The sequence below is a fragment of the Coenobita brevimanus genome, chromosome 68 (assembly GCF_032717465.1).
Source record: "Coenobita brevimanus isolate Jiangsu-jjx chromosome 68, ASM3271746v2, whole genome shotgun sequence".
Classification (NCBI taxonomy): domain Eukaryota; kingdom Metazoa; phylum Arthropoda; class Malacostraca; order Decapoda; family Coenobitidae; genus Coenobita; species Coenobita brevimanus.
In genome coordinates, this window is record NC_137021.1 from 3,442,501 (window position 1) to 3,461,481 (window position 18,981).

General features: G+C 45.8%; 1 protein-coding gene across 1 annotated transcript in view; it reads right to left on the reverse strand.

Annotated features, from left to right (window-relative positions):
* Cad87A (cadherin 87A) overlaps nt 1-18,981 on the reverse strand; it is a 78,903-nt gene that overhangs the window by 41,379 nt on the left and 18,543 nt on the right. Inside the window, exon 2 of the mRNA XM_080277048.1 lies at nt 18,494-18,573. Within this exon, the coding sequence (XP_080133174.1) occupies nt 18,494-18,573 (80 nt within the window). The remainder of the gene's footprint in view (nt 1-18,493; nt 18,574-18,981) is intronic.

Here is an 18,981-nt window from a genome sequence, read left to right on the forward strand (position 1 = left end):
AAAAATGAAGAGAAAGCTAGACAGAGATTATAAACAAATACAGAGATTGACAGACACAGAGACAGAGTTGATAGACAGATAGAAAGATTATTGAGAGAGAGAGAGAGAGAGAGAGAGAGAGAGAGAGAGAGAGAGAGAGAGAGAATAAAGCAAGAATGAAGAGAGCGAGCAAGTTCCGGTATAGTCTTCCACTCTGCCAGTTCTAAGTACACAAGAAAAGTGGTGGCTCATTTCCTGCTCCATCTAGTATATATAAAAAAAAAAAAAAAAATCAAATAATATACAAAAGAAATGAGAAATATCAAAAATCGTCTGGGTGTAGATTTTCAACTGCGTCGAGGTGGTGGATGGGTTATTTCATTATGCGGCTGGGTACTCTTGCCTCACCTGTCCCTACCCCCATAAGGATATTGGTCTGGAAGGGAGCCAAAGTGTAGGTTTAGCATGACTGGTTTCTCATCATGGGAGTATATAATAAGAGAGAAGAGGGGAGGAGAGGAGAGGAGAGGACAGGACAGGAGAGAAGAAGAGAGGAGGGGAGATGAAATGAGACGAGAGGAGAGGAGAGGAGAGAAGTAAGAAGAGACGAGAGAAGCAAATGAAGGGAGCAAAGATGAGGAAAAAAAGAATAAATACAATAAGAGAGAGAGAGAGAGACAGAGAGAGAGAGAGAAAATACCACACCACAGTCTCACATCCTCCACCTCTTAATTTATACACCCAGGTATATAATGTACTAATAAATCAATTACACATTATTTCACGCACTCAGCTATTCAATTCCAGCAAACGTCAGACTATACGGTATTTATCAGGTAAGGGTAAGTCACGGGGGCCTGTGTGTTAAATGCTGATAGTCAGGTAACAAGAGCTCCCACGTAAAGCTAGTATGCATGGGAGGGATGTGTTTGAAATTTGCTGTGTGTGTGTGTGTGTGTGTGTGTGTGTGTGTGTGTGTGTGTGTGTGTGTGTGTGTGTGTGTGTGTGTGTGTGTGTGTGTGTGTGTGTGTGTGTGTGTGTGTGTGTGTGTGTGTGTGTGTGTGTGTGTGTGTGTGTGTGTGTGTGTGTGTGCTGTAGGTTTCATGGTTTGAGTGAAGGTTAATTTCAATCTTTCAACAGGACGGAGGTTGGAAAGTGTCGCCTTCACGTGGTGGCACCGATATAACTAGGCGGTGGGGCTGCCTGGGTATACAAACGTCCCTCAACTCCCTCCCCATCCCCTCAAAAAGCAAGATGGTAGACTGCAGGAAAAGGGCAACTTCAGCCCGCAATCCACCATGAGGTTCACATTTTCAGACCAGACTAGGGCTACAAATACTATTCTCCAGTATTAGCGTTGCGTTGCTCCCATATACCTGAAGACTAGCGACGCAAGTAAAAAGGAACAGGCAAGGAAAATGCGTTAAGAGCCTCATGACCTCGTGTGAAGTCGACTCTTGGTACCACTACGAATTCTAGTTCCAAAAGGAATGATATTGCAAGCACTGGGGTGGTGGTGGTGGTGTAATCTGGGTCACTGCTGAATTTCTTGTAAGCATTCAGCGTGCATTGTTGCAAGTTGCTGCTCGTCCCATTTTTCTTTTCCTTTTTTTCGTACCCTTTTTTTTTTTTTTCATCAGAATCTTCATGGCCATTATGTTCGTTTTCAAGGCCTAAGAATTTTGCTCTTGGACTTTCATTGACTATTTTCACAGTTGCCAAGCTTGTTATCTTACAGTGTTACTCGTGCTTCAGAATCATGATATACTACTGCTAATAATAATAATAATAATAATAATAATAATAATAATAATCCATCCATCCATCATCCAATCCTACATTGCCCCATGAGGTGCGTAGGAGCCCGGGGCTAGGCAGTTGGTCCCGACATTTAAGATGAGTGAATAATAATAATAATAATAATAATAATAATAATAATAATGGCAACTCAAACAAGAATAATAATAATAATAATAATAATGACCATAAACATCATCATTTTTCAACATACTTCAGTACCTTGTCTATACGTGTTCGTGCGCCTGTCTGTTGTTTACTTCTTCCCTCACCGAAAAGAATAAAATAAAAATAAAAATAAAAAAAAAGCAGTGGGAGGGAAGCATCCTGGAGTTTCCCATGGAGGACTGTCCTACTTACACCTCCTTACCGTGTGTGTGTGTGTGTGTGTGTGTGTGTGTGTGTGTGTGTGTGTGTGTGTGTGTGTGTGTGTGTGTGTGTGTGTGTGTGTACCTGTGCGGCTACGTGAAGTGTACCGTAACAAATGTGCCTCTTGTTACCTAAAATGAGGTCGTTCTACAAACACACATGAATAAAAACAGTAAGAAAGTGAATACGGGCTGCTCTCATACACCCTGCGTCTAGTACGGCGAAGTAAAATGCAAAACCACGCCAATTTTACATTATGAAAGAAATTAGTTATTCTGTTCACCGTTTTCAGCATAGAAGAGAGCTCTAGAAATAAAGAGATTAATAAAGTAAAATAGAAGTGTGAATTATTTTAAGATTATATATATTTCTTCTTGTTTCATTTCAGCCAGAGAGAGCTATATACTTTCCGTAGTCGAAATATATATACACACGAGCACAAGAACAACTGCCTTGAAAATAATATAATGACTGAGGGTACACACACACACACACACACACACACACACACACACACACACACACACATGACCGCAGGTGCAATCTAGGAAGTCAGTCAAGGGTGGTAAGCGCTGGCGGGGTCTGGCTACACTAAAATGACGTCAACATCACTCCAGGCCACACACACACACACACACACACACACACACACACACACACACACGTACAGAACTGTTGCATCACCACCACCATCACCATCACTACCACCACAATCATCACCACCACCAACCACCACCATTATCATCATTATCACCACACATTAACCCAACACAGAATCAGATTAGTGCATTAACCTAACCAGTACAAAATCACCCACGCATAACACAGGTCTACAAACACATAAGCAAGCAAACACCCTGCCTTGCTGCCTACCTGACCATAACAAGTTGTCTCTGCAAACACCATAGCCTCTTCCTCTTCCACTCTCTCGCTTCCTGTCTTTGCACCGTATTTATGGACTTTATTGAGCGTAACCACGTAAGAAAACAGGCTAATATATTCTTATTATACACAAACGGTGTGTGTGTGTGTGTGTGTGTGTGTGTGTGTGTGTGTGTGTGTGTGTGTGTGTGTGTGTGTGTGTGTGTGTGTGTGTGTGTGTGTGTGTGTGTGTGTGTGTGTGTGTGTGTGTGTGTGTGTGACTAACGGGAATAAAGTTAGCAGTAACTGCAACCCAAGATTCATCTGAACGTGAACTCGGTAGACTAAAAATTGATGCTGCCTCCCTCCTGCAGTCCATCACCCTCTCCTGGGTTTGTCTTTTCGTCGGTTAAGGACGCTTCCCAACACCTCTGCCGAAGCGATTTATTTTGCTTATTACACCTTACTCTCCTCCAAGATCGCCATACTCTGCACAAATAACGTACAAAAGGATAATAACTAGCCATATCCAAATTAAATTGATAAGGAAGAGGTGTTAGGGAGCTTCCTTAACCGATTTTACGAAAGGACGCAACGGATCCGACCACTTATACCCATGCCACCGCGTGAAGGCGTCCCACCCCAGTCTACAGCAGGAGACAGCAGCAGCGGAAGTGGAAGCAGGTACCGATATCGAGTTCATCAAGGGAGGTGAGATGCCTGCGGTACAGTATGATAATTATCCAGCAGCATTCCTTCACGCATAACATTCTTGCTTCGACAGACAAAGATAGATGGATAGATATATAGATAGCTAGATGTGACTGATAGACGGACACAAATATGAATGGACAGATTGACAGATGTGAATGATAAACTGACAGGCAGACACACACATGGACAGGGACAGACAGATACTTAGATACAGATAGAGAGAGCTAGACAGACATGTATAGATAAATTAGACATACAGACAGACACACGACAGCAATACCAAAAACAGAAGTATGTGTCGATTTCAATAAAGGATATGACACACAATGCCATCCAATTATCAGTCAGCGCTTCTTCACCCATTACACCACTGTCATTCTTGCTTCATCACATTCTTGCCTCATCACACTCACCGGGGCATCATCTTCATACTTTCTCCCCAACCGGTGAAGGGGGATTGGCCATCTGCTGCCCATTTTCGTATCATCTTTTAGTGCTTGGTCATGACGGGACAACGTGAAATGAAAAGTGAAAGGGAGAAAAAAAAAATCGCCCCCTCTAGTAATTTGCATTTTGATTTGCAAGAAGAAAAAGAGACAAGGGGAGTCTAAACTCTCTCTGATTGCATGTTCACGTCCATTATCCATCTGTCTATCTATCTATCTATCTATCTATCTATATCTGCGTCTGTCCCCTATGAATGCATGTATGTATGTATGTACCGGTAGGTATGCATGTTATTTATTCACCTATCTCCCTAAATTGTATCCTTTCTCCCTTCCCTTCTTCCTTTCAACTCTTTCTACTATAAAATTACACAACGAAATTTTGCACAACTGTCCATTACTCTTTCTTTCCTTCTCTCTCTCTCTCTCTCTCTCTCTCTCTCTCTCTCTCTCTCTCTCTCGAACAATCAGTCATTCCGGCAAGCACGTTTCCCAGGCAGGTCTCGCGATAATGGAGTTCAAGCGCGTTCGAGTCTGGGATCCCATGCAATAACGAATCCACTGTGGAAGACACGGAACTTTTAAATTAACCTATGACGTGACTGGAAAGGCGATTGGATTCTACCCCCCCCCCCCTGCGTTCCCGCCAATCAGATGACTTGGTAAAACGAGTGAAGAAGAGTGAAAAGGTGTTTTAATTTCACGTCAGTTCCCAAAATTCTTCGAGTGATATCAGTTTCTTTTTTCATTTTTCCCCATTTCAACCTTCATGGGGCACTGGTTAAAGAAAGAGGAAGGAACCAACCGCATCCTGTCCACACACACACACACACACACAACGTTCACATTATAGACCTCACGTAGTATAGTTTATGTAACTGTAATTCTCTCTCTCTCTCTCTCTCTCTCTCTCTCTCTCTCTCTCTCTCTCTCTCTCTCATTGGCTGTTAGTTCTAGTCTCCGCGAAGCTACAAAAAAAAAAAAAACTTACTGGAGGGAGAGAGAGAGAGAGAGAGAGAGAGAGGGGGGGAGTGATGGGGGTGCGGGAGGCGTGCGTGTTACTCGTATTCTGCGGCTAAAGCACGGGAACACAATAGCATGTGGTAATTTTTTCTTTGTTCAGCATAAAATCACCCGTCATGTAGCAGGCAGGTGTATACAGAGCCACAGATGATAAGAATAATCATAAGTACCATAAAGATTCTTAATAATAATAATAATAATAATAATAATAATAATGCTGATGAGGGAACATGTCAGCGTTCACCCAAGGCCACCCCTCTATCCCCTAGCAACAACTCATCTTATGATGCTTCTAGTACTTCCACTACTACAACTACTACCGGTAATACAATGGCTTCTATCAACTAGCACAAGGAGACAGCAAATGATGGAAGGGGTGGAGCACGGAGGGAGGAGAAGGATGGGCATGAGGAGATAGGACGAGGAGGGAGGGAGAGAAGGGTAAAACGAAGCAGGAGAGGAAGGGAGGGTTACATGGAGAGAGGGAGGGAGGGAATGGTACAAGGAGGGAGGGAGGGAGGGAGGGAATGGTACAAGAAGGGAGGGAGGGAGGGGTACAAAGGGACAGCACAGGGAGGAAGGGAGGAGGGAATCAGGAGGGAAATGAGGAAAGAAGGTGGAAGGGAGATTGTAGCTAAGGATGGGAAGGAACGACAGAAGTAAATATAACGAGGGATGGATGGGAGAAAAGAGGGGAAGAGAGAGGGACGAGGAGAGAGAAAGGAATAAGGAGGGTACAAGACAGCGAGCAGTAACGTCAAAAAGAAAGAATAAAGGGGGCAGAGGATATAAGATGGGGAGGACGAGTAAAGCAAAAACAAAAAAAGGGAAGAGAAGGGAAGGGAAGGGAAGAGAAGAGAAGGCGCACAAACAGCAACAGAAGTGTAGATCCATTCGTTGCTGTTTGGTATAGAGAAGGTTACAACTAACAAAACTAATCTATCAGCTAAAGACAAGGATAGAAAAGCAGGAAGAGAAAGGAAAGGAAGGGAAGGGAAGGGAAGGGACGAATGCAGGGAGGGTAGGATCGAAGGAGATAGCAGAGGAGTGGGAGGGAGGGAGAGAGGGAGGGAGGGAGGAAGGGAAAGGGAGAGGTACAATGGAGGGTAACGGTATACCTAGGAAGCGGTCCGGCAGGTGAGGGAAGATTAGGCCACACAGGTGAAAGGGGTGAGGGGAAGTGGGAAAACGAAGAAGAAAGAGGGAGGGGAAGAGGAGAGAGGGAGTGAGAGAAGAAAGAGGGAGGGGGAAAGGAATGAGAGAAGAGGCAATGACGGGGTGTGAGAGGAGAGTGAGGAGAGAGGGGGAATGAGAGAAAAGGAGAGAATGGAGGATCTCGTAAAAACATAAAGGAAAAGGAAATGAACCAATGACTTGAGAGAGAGAGAGAGAGAGAGAGAGAGAGAGAGAGAGAGAGAGAGAGAGAGAGAGAGAGGTGCGCCAGAAGAATGTAGAGAGGCATGGAGGTGAAGGCTACAGAAATGCGTTAACGGGAGGAGGGGAAAAGTCAAGGGGAAGGAGTAAGGGGTGAGGGGAGTGTGGATGGATGGAGGGGAGTGTGGATGGATGGATGGACAGGGAGCTGGAAGGATTCACGGACAAGCGTTTGGACAGGTTAGACAGAGATTTGTAAGGACAGAAGAAAAGATACTGGAAGAAAATAAGATAGGGAAAAAGGTACACTGAGGTTAAGAATGACTATTATCTATATCTATCTATCTAACGAGAGAGAGAGAGAGAGAGAGAGAGAGAGAGAGAGAGAGAGAGAGAGAGAGAGAGAGAGAGAGAGAGAGAGAGAGAGAGAGAGAGAGAGAGAGAGAGAGAGAGAGTATGAAGGCAAAGTGAAAGGAGTGAAGATTCGAAGAGTCAGATGAGGAAAAAGTGGAAAAGAAACCAGACAAAGAAAGCAGAGCAAAAGAGAGTGGAGGAGAAGAGAGCAGAGAGGAAGAACTGAAGGAGGGACTGGATGAAGACAATGACGGGAGACAGTGGATGAGGACAAGAGTGAAAGGTATAAACTGAATGAAGACTGAGTGGAAAGAAGATATTAAGGCAATGAAGAAAATAAAGAATCGATGAGGACAAAGTAAAGAAGAAAACAATGGATGAAGACAGTGCATAAGAACAGAATGAATGAAGACAGTGAATGAGAAGAAAGTACATTAAGGCAGAGTGAAGGATAGAATGTATGATGATGATGAAATGAAGAAAAGAATGTATTAAGGCAGACTTAAGAAGACCAGATTGGACGAAGACAATGAAGAATAACAGACTGGAAGAAGAAAGAAAAGAAATGACTGGTTTAAGACAGAGCGAAAGACAAGAGCCAGTGATGAAGACAAGGAGAGGATGTGTGAGGCTTAAGAAAGGAAGGGGGGAGGAAGGGAGGGAGGGGGGGGAAGAAAGGGGGATGCATGCTGGAGGAGGGGGAGTATAGAAGGGGAGGTAGGAGGAGGTACACAGATGAAACAGGTGAAAAGAACAGGTAAGAAAGACGAAACAGATGAGGAGGAGAAGGGCATGGGAGAACATGTGAGAAAGGGGAAAGGGGAGGCGAAGAGGACAAGGGGAGAAGAGAGAAGGCAAGAACAGGGAGAGGAGGGGGCAATTAAGGAGTGAGATAAATGTGAGAAAGGTGATGGGGGGCATGTGAGGAGGAGGATGTAGGATAAGAAGGTAATGAGAAATAAACAGGTGATGAAGGAAGTGGGAAGGGGAGGGAGGACAGGTAAAAAGAGTGGTGGGGCACAGGTGAAAATGGGGGAATGGGGGAGGAGGGGCACAGGTGAAAATGAGGGAATGGGGGGTAAACTGACCACTTTCTCCCTGGCACACTCCGGCCCAACACCCATGCCCAGAAGTCTGCCGGTTACCACGTCCTCTTCTGCCACTTTCAACCCATCCACCTGTCACCGTCTATTAATTTTCCTATTACTTAGTTATCTATCTATCTAATTCTCGCAAATGTTTAATCATCGTTGTTCACCAAACCCCGTCTTTTGCTATGGGTGGCTGTGACAAAGCGACCTCCTACCAAACCCACACCACACACCTTCATTCCTTCATTCCACCCCAACCTCAACTCTATCATCATATACCCTTGCATCGAATATGTTTCATTCTATCCCACACCCTCTCCAAACTATAGACTTATCATTTGACTATCTACCCACTGTGACCTCTCCTACATTCTATCCCAACTGCCTTTCAATCCAGTCCCAACCCTGCCAAAACTACTAGCGCCTATCCTTTCCCTTATACAACCATTCCTTCATTCTATCCTAAGCTTTACATTCATCTTCATAATTTCCAATCTGATCACTTCTTGCTCCTCTACCAAAGACTTCATCTTCCTTTTTGCTCAGTTGTTTGCATATCATACTGTCTTTGCATGATTTTATCATTCTTTTTATTGCTTTTCTTTCCAAACTTATCACCACCATATTCACATTAATATAAACAGAGTTGCTGGATCCTGAAAAAAAATTATGTCCAGCGAAAATGGGCCAAGCATCCATTCAATCACCATTCAAGCTTTCGAAATTCTCTACTCCACCCAATATATTTTCGCCGTCACAACCCCTGCCGCACCCTGCCAGTCCATGCCCTGCCCCTCTACCCAAAACAACACATTCCATTCTGCTCATTTGGTAACATCCCGTCCTATCTCTGTCAAGACACACACCTGTTTTCAACTCCTGCCATACTCTGCCCTTTCCTCTGCCTGTTCGTGCCCCATATATCCCCCTCCCTGCCACCCAAACCCCACCCCTGCCATACCCTGTCAAATACATCCCTCTTATACATGCTACAACAATTTTAATAAAGACAACAATCTTAATAAAGAAACGAAAGAGTTATTATGGAGAGACAAGTTTAATAGGAAGAGTAGACAATTTTAGGCCAGGTTGAAGCAGACAGCGTATATCTTAGACCCGTATTTACGTCAGTTAAGAAAGCTCCCAAAAACCTCTTCCTTGGCGATTTATTTTTGGATATGGCGGTTAATATCTTTTTGTACGTCATTTATGCAGAGTATGGCGATATTAGCAGGATTTATGTAACACAAGATAGGACAGTAAAGTGTAATAAACCAAACAAATCGCTCAGGAAAAGGTGTTGGCGGCCTCCTCATCCGTAGTCCCCCTATGCCCAGTCAAACCTGTTCTCCCGGATCCCTTGTCAACCCCACCCCTACCACGCCACCCTCCTCTGCTACCCCTGCTACTCTCTCTCTCTCTCTCTCTCTCACACACACACACACACACACACACACACACACACACACCAACCTCTACTACGCCTGTCGAATCCCCCCTCCTCTCTCTTTCTCTCCTTTTTTTTTTTTTCTCCCCTCTGCTTGCGGTAAATTCTGCTTTTACGTCCGATTTAAACTCTCATTCTTTCGCTGCGACTGTCCCGTTACACCGAAAGAGAAGAAAAAGAGGACGAGAGAAAAAAAAGGGGAGTGATGAGGAAATACCGCTAGAGGGTACTTGTAGACAGGGGGGAGGGCGGAGGGGGGGTTGTAGGTGAGAGAGAGAGAGAGAGAGAGAGAGAGAATTATAGTCTCTCAAGCATCTCTTTCTAAACCGATATTTCAAAGTAAGTCTCTTCACCTGAACATAATCGTCTGACCCTAGCGAGTGTCAAACAGGAAAAACGCCCTCGTACTGAAGGGGTTAACGTCCATCTGCTGACATAAACCTGCTAAATCCAGGAGAAAGGTAAGCGGAGAGGCAGGGGGGAAAGCAGACAGACATGTAGGAAGAAGCAGACGCGAAGGATGGAGATTTAGCAGAAGGAACTTACTGGGGGAAGAGAAAGTAGGAGTTTGGGATGCAGGGGGCGTGCAGGAGGGAGGAGAAAGGGGAGAGAGGGAGAAAGGTGTTGGAGAGGAAAGGGAGAAGAGGGGGGGTAGGAAAAAGAGAGGGAATAGGAAAAAGAAAGTGGGGGGAAGAAGGAAGAAAAGGTGAGGGAAATAGTAAGAAGAAAGGAAGAGGTATGCAAAAGGAAGAAAAGAAGACAAAGACAGTAGGAAGAAAATGAAAGGAGACAGCAGACACAGGAGAGGGAGGGAGTTGGAAAAGAGATGAGAGAGGGGGAGTAGAAAAATGGAAGTGGAGGGAAGTATGATGAAAAGGAGAGGGAGATAGTAAGAAGTATACAGAAGGAAGAAAAGACAAAAACAATAAGAAGAAAATGAAAGGAGGCAGCAGGCACAGGGGAGGGTGGGAGTAGGAAAAAAATGAGAGGGAGGGAGGGAGAGATGAAGCGATAGGAGGAAATATAAGTGAGAGGAGAGAGGGAGGAGAAGGAGGGTGAGGGACCAGGTGTGGGGTCCAGTGTTGGTCATGCAGCTGACATTTCCGTTCACCTGCTTAGACCCCTTCCCTGCCCTCCCCTCCTATCCCATTCTCTCACATCCCATCCCTTTCTCTCACATCCCATCACCTTCATCCATTCTCTCCTGTCCCTTTCTTTCCTATCCTCCCCACCCCCTTCCTCTCTTTCTCTTTCCTCCCATCCCTTTCTCTCTGCCCTTCCCTTCCACCCTTATATCTACCTCTCCTCCCCTTCCCCTTCTTTCCCACCTATTTCTCTCTGTCCTCCTCTCCCGTCTTCTCCCTTCTGTCTGTCCTCCCCTCTAATCCCATCCCTTTCTCTCTGTCTACCTGTACATTCCCTATCCAAAGCTTTCCCTTCCCCCTATCCCACCTCCTTCCCGCCTCAGCTTTCCTTTCACCTTCCCTGCTTCCCGTCCTCTCCTGTCCTTCACTCTCTTCACATTTACTCTCTCCCTCATCCCCCTGTGTGTGTGTGTGTGTGTGTGTGTGTGTGTGTGTGTGTGTGTGTGTGTGTGTGTGTGTGTGTGTGTGTGTGTGTGTGTGTGTGTGTGTGTGTGTGTGTGTGTGTGTGTAAGGTTACGTAAAACAGCAGTGAACACAGTAAGTAGTTAATTCCCATCAACAAACTTTTCCAAGCAACAGCCTGGTTCGAATCTATTAACCCCATCTCCCCTCCCCTCCCCTCTCACTACCTCTCCCCTCCCTATCCACCCTTTCTCTCCCCTCCCTGCCTTGGCATATCTTTACTCATCCATAGCAATCAAAATAAGCCAAGTTTAGCAAGGTCTCTCTCTCTCTCTCTCTCTCTCTCTCTCTCTCTCTCTCAAGCAAGGAAAATGACTGTGAAAGAAACAAAAGCCCAGTGGAGATGCTTGGTGTAGACTGGGAGAGGGCCGTGACGTCATCCTCCCACACTGCACCGCGGACATCAGAAGAACCACAGGCGTAACGTGATGGCAATGGATTTTATTTTCTCTTTCAAATCAAGAAAAAAATTGATTGTGCACCTAAAATGGCAGGAAAAATCACCCAAAACGCACACACGTACATAACCGGTACACATGCAAATATAAACGCTCACATGTATGCATAGTTATATACACACGTCACCACTAAGGTAGGCTACACAAACGCGGGAAATTCGTGACTGGCTTTGGGACTGTTTCACACACAGACACAGACACACACAGACACACACACACACACACACACAACTTATTGGATATTCTCACGCGAACAAATTCTCTCACAATAGATAATATTACACACACACACACACACAATGGACGCACACATACTATCCATGGACACACACACACACACACACACACACACACACACACACACACACACACACACACACTCAAGATACAAGAGGTCGAACAAGCAAACTTTCACCGTCTGGGTGCGTTTTTAGAATGTCCTCTGTGTGCGAACGAGGCTGTCTGTACGTTAGTGTATAGTATGTATGTGTATGTATGTGTATGTCTGTATGTATGAACCGGCATGTAAGTACGCTGGGGTTCTAATTTGTGTGAACATGAATGGCTGTACGAGTGTGCTTAGTTGTGTGTGTGTGTGTGTGTGTGTGTGTGTGTGTGTGTGTGTGTGTGTGTGTGTGTGTGTGTGTGTGTGTGTGTGTGTGTGTGTGTGTGTGTGTGTGTGTGTGTGTGTGTGTGTGTGTGTGTGTGTGTGTGTGTGTGTGTAGGCTACTTATTCACACAATCATGTCTTAGCAATATCTTCCCATTTCCAGTTCACTGATCAAGTATGCCATTGCCACCCAGCTCTCCTTCCCTCACTCAGGAAGTGGCATATTCCGCCTAAATTTTACCCTCTGAATGCGACTTACGTGTTCTGCATTTTATTTCGCATTGCTCAAGAGAATCCCAGGGCAGACCGAAACTGCTGCAGGCAATCTTCATAATAAAAACGACTTTAATATGGGTTTAACTTATCCATTTACCTTTATTTCTCTACCTCCTGCCAGATGCCTTAATCTCGTATGGAGTGGTTACAGACATATCGCCTCCACGTCCCCCCATCCTTCGCTATTTGGCTGTCTTCCTCCAACTCATACGCCTCTCTCTCATACATCTCTCAAGTCCATCCCTGCATCTCACCTTGGTCTCCCCCTCCATCCCACTCACTGGATATCCATTCCACTGACTATACGCGTTTAGTAAAGGCTCTGAGAAATCAAGCCAAGACGTTGGTTTCTAGAACGTATTTACGTTTTCTTCTCCGTCGTAACTTGGATTTGTTCTTGAAAGACAAAGAGAATATACATTTTTTTCCATGTATCTTGGTTTTTCTCCAAAAACAAATTTTAGTTACCGGTACGAGAAAAAAATATACCATGAGTCTTTTTACTGCAGAAAGGACTGGAAAAGAAGAGAACAAAAACTTTCCCTGCTTCTTGCTCTACCTATATATTAAAATGTTACTTACGGGAGGGTATCAATCGAGTGTCTATTAGGGAATGTGGGTCCTGGTCTATCGGTCTACCTGCAGTTAAGTGAAGCCCAGGTTGACAACACACACTTCCGGCCCGTCACCGTTTACCAGGGAGGCAGTCCGTGGTTCCTGATTGGCTTCCGCTGCCTCTGATTGTCTGCTGTCTCCCTCTATGACTGTCTCCCTCTGGTTCTCTTTGTTGTCCCCCTGTCTATCTCCCTGCCTCTTGTCTCCCTCTGGCTCTCTCTGTTGTCCACCCTATCTCATGTCCGCCACCCTGACTGTCTCTGTCGCTGTCTTTCTGGCTGCCTTTGTCTGCCTGTCTAATGCCTTCCTTTCTATTTGTCTCCCTTTTTATTCTGCTGGTTGGTTTTGTTGTTCCCATGTCTGTCTGTCTGCCTGTCTCTTCCTCTGATGGTCTTACTCCTGTGATGGTCGTCCACTCTCCCACTCTCACCGTGTTTCTTGTCCCTGTCAAACTGCTCTCCTTTTATCGCTGTTTTCTTTTCTCCCTTTCTGTTTCCCTTTACCGTCTCATGTTCTGATTAGGTTCTCTTCCTGTATTGCCTCCCGGTCAGTCAGTCTTCCTTTCCACCAGTCTGTCTTTACTGCCTCACTGTCTGTCTGTTTTCCTCACTACCATACTTTGTCTTTTTGGGTCTTGGGACTCTTGTTTTCCTCGACACCAGTATTTCTTTTTTTAGTTTGTTTTCGTCTTTACTTCCCTGTCTTCTGTTTTTGTGCCTCTGTCTCCACATGTATGATTGCCTGTCTCGGTACTTGACACTATCGATGGTCTCTCTCTCTCTCTCTCTCTCTCACCCATTTCTCCATTTGCTCCATCTCTTCCCTTCTTCCATTCCATTTCCCCTTCCTTCTCTCCTCTTCCTCTTCCCTCAAAAACTAAGAAGCATTTGAGGAGAAAGCTGAACTCGACCGACCTTTGGGGAGGGGAAAAATGAGGAAAAAAAAATGTATATAAAGAGACAGAAGGGAAAGGAGAGAAGAATGGATAGGTGGGGGAGAGGAGAAACGGGAGGATGAGAAGGAGAGAGAGGAGAAAGAAGGATGAGAGAGAAAGGAGAGAAGGAAGAATGAGAAGGAGAGAGGAGAGAAGGGAAATGGAGGGGAAAGGGAGTCAGAGGGGTGAAAAAAAGAAGATAGGAAAGGAGAATGGAGAGGAGCGTGAGGGGGGAGAAAAGGAAGGAGAATGGAGGGGGGGGGGAAGATGAGAGAAGAATGGGGATGGGTAAGGGAAGAGGGGAGAAGGATGGGGATGGGGAGAGTAAGGGGTGAAGAGAGGCGAGGGAGGAAAGGAGAGGAGAGAGGTGGGAGGAGATGAGAAGAAAAGCGATGGTGAAAGAAAGAGGTAGATGACGGAGCGAAAGGGAAGAGGGAGAAGACGGAGGTGACAGGAAGCAGAGAGGGGTGAAGAAGGGGAGGTGGTGAGAGGAGAGAGAGGGAACGGGGAGGGGGGGTAGGTGAGGGGGTGAAGTGAGTGCGTCTACCCCACGGGACTGTGGTGAGGTTATGTGCAGTTTTTACGCCCCCTGTACGCCAATCACCAAGACGCAGATACACTCACTACGTCACTCGAAATACAGTCACTACAACACTCGAAATACACTCACTACAACACTCAGCAATACAGTCACTGTTAGTCAATACAACACTCACTAGTACAGTCACAGTTATTACACTCAACAACACAGCCACAGATACAGCCACTATCACACTCACATCCAGCCACTACAACACTCCCCTTCAATGTTATTCCACTCACATCCTGATTCATAATATTGTACAGTACATCACTCCATCCAACAGTCATTCTCCAGTCAGTTACGACAGACAGTTTTCATTCCACACAGTCAGCTACCACCTCAGCCAGTCAGTCACCTGGCTATCACTTCTCAAAATACAGTCACTTGTGCCTCTATCCTGGATTGTCGTTCGTCAGTAAGTCAGTTAGTTAGACCGTCAATAATTATGTTGGTCGGCTAGTTAGTAAATAAATAAATATATAAGTCAGTTAGTCATCAGTTAGTCAGTCAGGCAGTCAGTCAGTCAGCCAGTCAGTCTAAATGCTGCGACTTAGCTTAAAATCCGCCTCCCCTTTTACTAAACGCTGTATTCACTCATTAGCCCCACGCGCTGCCATTCTGCTTTTGCTTTCCTTTGTGGTAAGTCCAGCAATCAGACAGTCAGCCACTCTAACAGCCTTACGGTCATTAGCCAGCCACTGCAGGGCCATTAGCGCCTTGTGTCATCCCTCGCTCCATCAGGCACACATGGTTACGTTATATGCCATTGTAGCTTGAGTCTGTAGCTTGAGTCAGTCTAGTCAGCTCCATTCAGCCTTGTTAGCTCGAGTCAGTCAGCCGGTCAGCTTAACCTCAGTGGCTTATCCAGGGCTTATGAGTCTTGATTTCAGGTCCATGTGTTGCTGAAATGGGAGAAATCAGACCCCAAAACTGAAGGAGTACAAAGGAAAGCAAACAGCAACAGACGTATAAAATGTTCCTTTCAGAGCTATTTTCTGAAAAGCTTGTCCACAAAAACTCCAGTTTTCAAGAAAGGGAAAAAATGATCTTAAATGTCCTTATAAATTAAGGTTTCTATTGTAAACTTATAAGATGAAAATAGGTGCAGTCCTTCCAAATGAGTATTAGAGATTGGCAACTCATATTACTGAAAGATAATCAACTTTGGACGGCCAAACTTAAAACAGGCATTTCTGGACAACATGCTTTCACTCAGCCGGGGAATCATTAACATTTTCGGCCCGTCCTGGACCCTACTAAAGCATATACAATTTAAATAAGCGTTATGTTCTATGGTCTCATGACGTAAAGCGCCTGTCGGAGTGAAAGTCATGCGTGCTCTGGGTACCCTGATTCGAATCCCTAAGAGGTGACAGGAGGGTGTTGGATCGTGTATGGCAACCAGATGCGAGGGCGGTCACCAGCCCCAAAATGATCTGGTCTAGTGGGCATCAACGCAAGCTTATCAACAGAGGGGTCCAGCGTTCCATCCCAGGGTCCCATGTAAGGGGAGGGAGGGAGAGAAGCAAGGAAGGAGGGAAGGGAAGATGGGAGAGAAGCAAGGAAGGAGGGAAGGGAAGATGGGAGAGAAGCAAGGAAGGAAGGGAGGGAGGAAGGGAGAGAAGCAAGGAAGGAAGGAAGGGTGAGATGGAACGGAGAAAGGGAGGAATGGTGAGAAGCAAGGAAGAAAAGGAAGAACTCAAGAAAGAATGGCTGAATAAAGAATGCTACACGCCCCAAACTAACTCCTCTAAACTGAGACAACGCCTTAGTTCCCTGATCCCATCAACAAACATATTTTTATGTTATTCGTACTACCTCCGTTACCCAATGAAGCGCCGTAACCCACTAAATCACCAGGCGTCTGAAAAAACTAAGAAGGCCATACGAAGTCACACATACATACATACATATATACATACATACATACACGCATACATACATACACAGTCAGCCATACAGCCAGTCATTCAGCCAGTCAGCCAACATTCCACCGTCCCCCTTCTCCCCCCTCCCCTCATCTCACCTCTGACGCACCCAAACTATGCGTAGGTGTGTGTGTGTGTGTGTGTGTGTGTGTGTGTAGGACAATGACATGTGTAGACACTTTTGCTTGAACCGTGACGGGTTTGTTGTGTGTGTGTGTGTGTGTGTGTGTGTGTAGAGGACAATGACATGTGTAGACATTTTTGTTTGAACCGTGACGGGTTTGTTGTGTGTGTGTGTGTGTGTGTGTGTGTGTGTGTGTGTGTGTGTGTGTGTGTGTGTGTGTGTGTGTGTGTGTGTGTGTGTGTGTGTGTGTGTGTGTGTGTGTGTGTGTGTGTGTGTGTGTGTGTGTGTGTGTGTGTGTGAAAATATACGGAAGGACGGGATCAAGCCGGGAAAGAAGGACGGAAGGAAGGAAGGAACGAACGAACGAACGAACGAACGAATGAAAAGAAGGAGGAAGATGGAAGAAAAGAGGAAGCGAAAGAGGGAGGAAAGAGGTAAGTGAGGGAGAGATGAGAGGGAGGAAAGAAGGAAGTGAGGGAGAAATGGAGGGAGGGAGGAAAGAAGGAAGTGAGGGAGGGAGGGAAGGAGCCAGTGACCCCAATCTACACACACTACCGCAACCTGCTACTTCCCTCCCTCCCTCCTTCACTTCTCTCCCTCCTTCCTCCCTCCTAGTCGCCGTTCCTTCCCTTCTCCCTCCCTCCCTACCTTGTGGTCATACTTCCCTAGCCCTCTCCCCCTCATTACCTTCCTCCTCTTCCTTCCTCCTTTCTCTTCTTTCTTTTTGGCATCCTTCCTAAGTCCTTCCACTTCCTTTCTTTCTATCTTTCTTCCTTCCTTCCTCCCTCCCTCCCTCCTTCCATCTCTCCCTCCATGTCACCTTTCCTTAACCCCCTCCTTCCCCCCTTCCTTCCCTCCCTCCTTCTGAATTTGTGTCAACAGTTAACTAACCACCCTTCTTTAGCATTCCTCCTCTTCCCTCCCTTTTCTTCCACCTCCCATCTCAATTCCCTCCTTCTCTCCTCTTCCTCCTCGTCACTCCCTTTCAGCGCTTCCCCCTTCCTCTCTTCCTTCCGCCCCCCTCCCTCCCACCTTCCTTCCTTTTACCCCTCCCTTCCTCTTTCTTGCTTTCTCCCTCCTCTCCCTTCATCTTTCCTTTTCTTTCTTTCCCGTCCTTCTTCCTTCCTTCTCTCCCTGTTTCATTTCTTACCTCATGCCTCACCTTTAACCCTTCACCTCACCTCCAGCATTCCCTTTTCCTGTTCACCCACTTCCTTACATTCCTTTCATCGACTATTACTTCACTCTTTGTCAACACCATTCCTCTCTCTCTCTCTCTCTCTCTCTCTCTCTCTCCACCTACGTACTTTCTCTCCTTTTCCTCCTACGGTACTCACTCTCTTGTCACCTTTCCTTCCTCCCTCCCTCCTTCCTGTTCCCACTGCCTCTCTCCCTCCTTCCTCCCCTCTCTCCAACACAACTTCCTCTCTTTCACTCCGTCCTGTCACATTTCCTCCCTCATACCTACCCCCTTTCCTTCCCTCCGTTTCCTCACGTTTCCTCCCTTCATCTTTTCCACTCATAACTGACACAATATGTCTATAGTCAGTTGCGTGAGGAAAAATACACAGACATAAACTGATAGACAGATGAATAAGACAGACAGACATATCGACAGAAAGATGAACAGACAGACAGACAGGCAGGAAGATAGATGACTGACTAAGAGACAGGTAGTTTGGCACACTGACAGACAGCGACGAACACACACATACCGTAGATAAACACATTGAGATAGACAGCTTTCTAACACTGTCTCCAAACCGTGTCAGAAACCAAGGCGATCCAGCTGATTCAATAAACGATAATAAGAAGGGCTGGAATCTCTCTTCACCAGCTTGGCATCCCTGCACAAGTATAAAGAAACTATTGATCGTGACTGGATTATAAGGTTCGTACTGACCTGATATGTGCAGCAGAAGTAGCAGCAGCAGTGGGGTCACTAGGAGGGCCCGTAAGGTCAAGCCAGGTCGGGCCATTGTCCTGAAAACAGTTACATAAAGTTAGTTACATAGACAGACACACATGGGCCAGGTGTAACGCAACAGGTAATGGTACTGGCTGTAAATGTTATAAAATCTGTAACATATATTAACTAACCAATATACATAATAGTTAACCAGAACAGGTGCAAGGCAAATCTCTCCCCCACAAATGTCAGCACCCCGCCCTCCCCTCCCCGCCCCGCCCAGCCCAGCCCCACACTCTTGCCTCACCCGCCACACCAGGTAGGGCAGTGTGCAAATATCACCACAAAAACACGCAGGGTACAGTGTAAAGGGGAGGGGAGGTCTGGGCCAAGAAAATACAAAGAAAATACTGTGTGCTGAAAGAAAGAAAAGGTCGTGAGCTCAAAGCGAGAGAAAAAAGTGGTGCTCAGTAAAGAAAGTC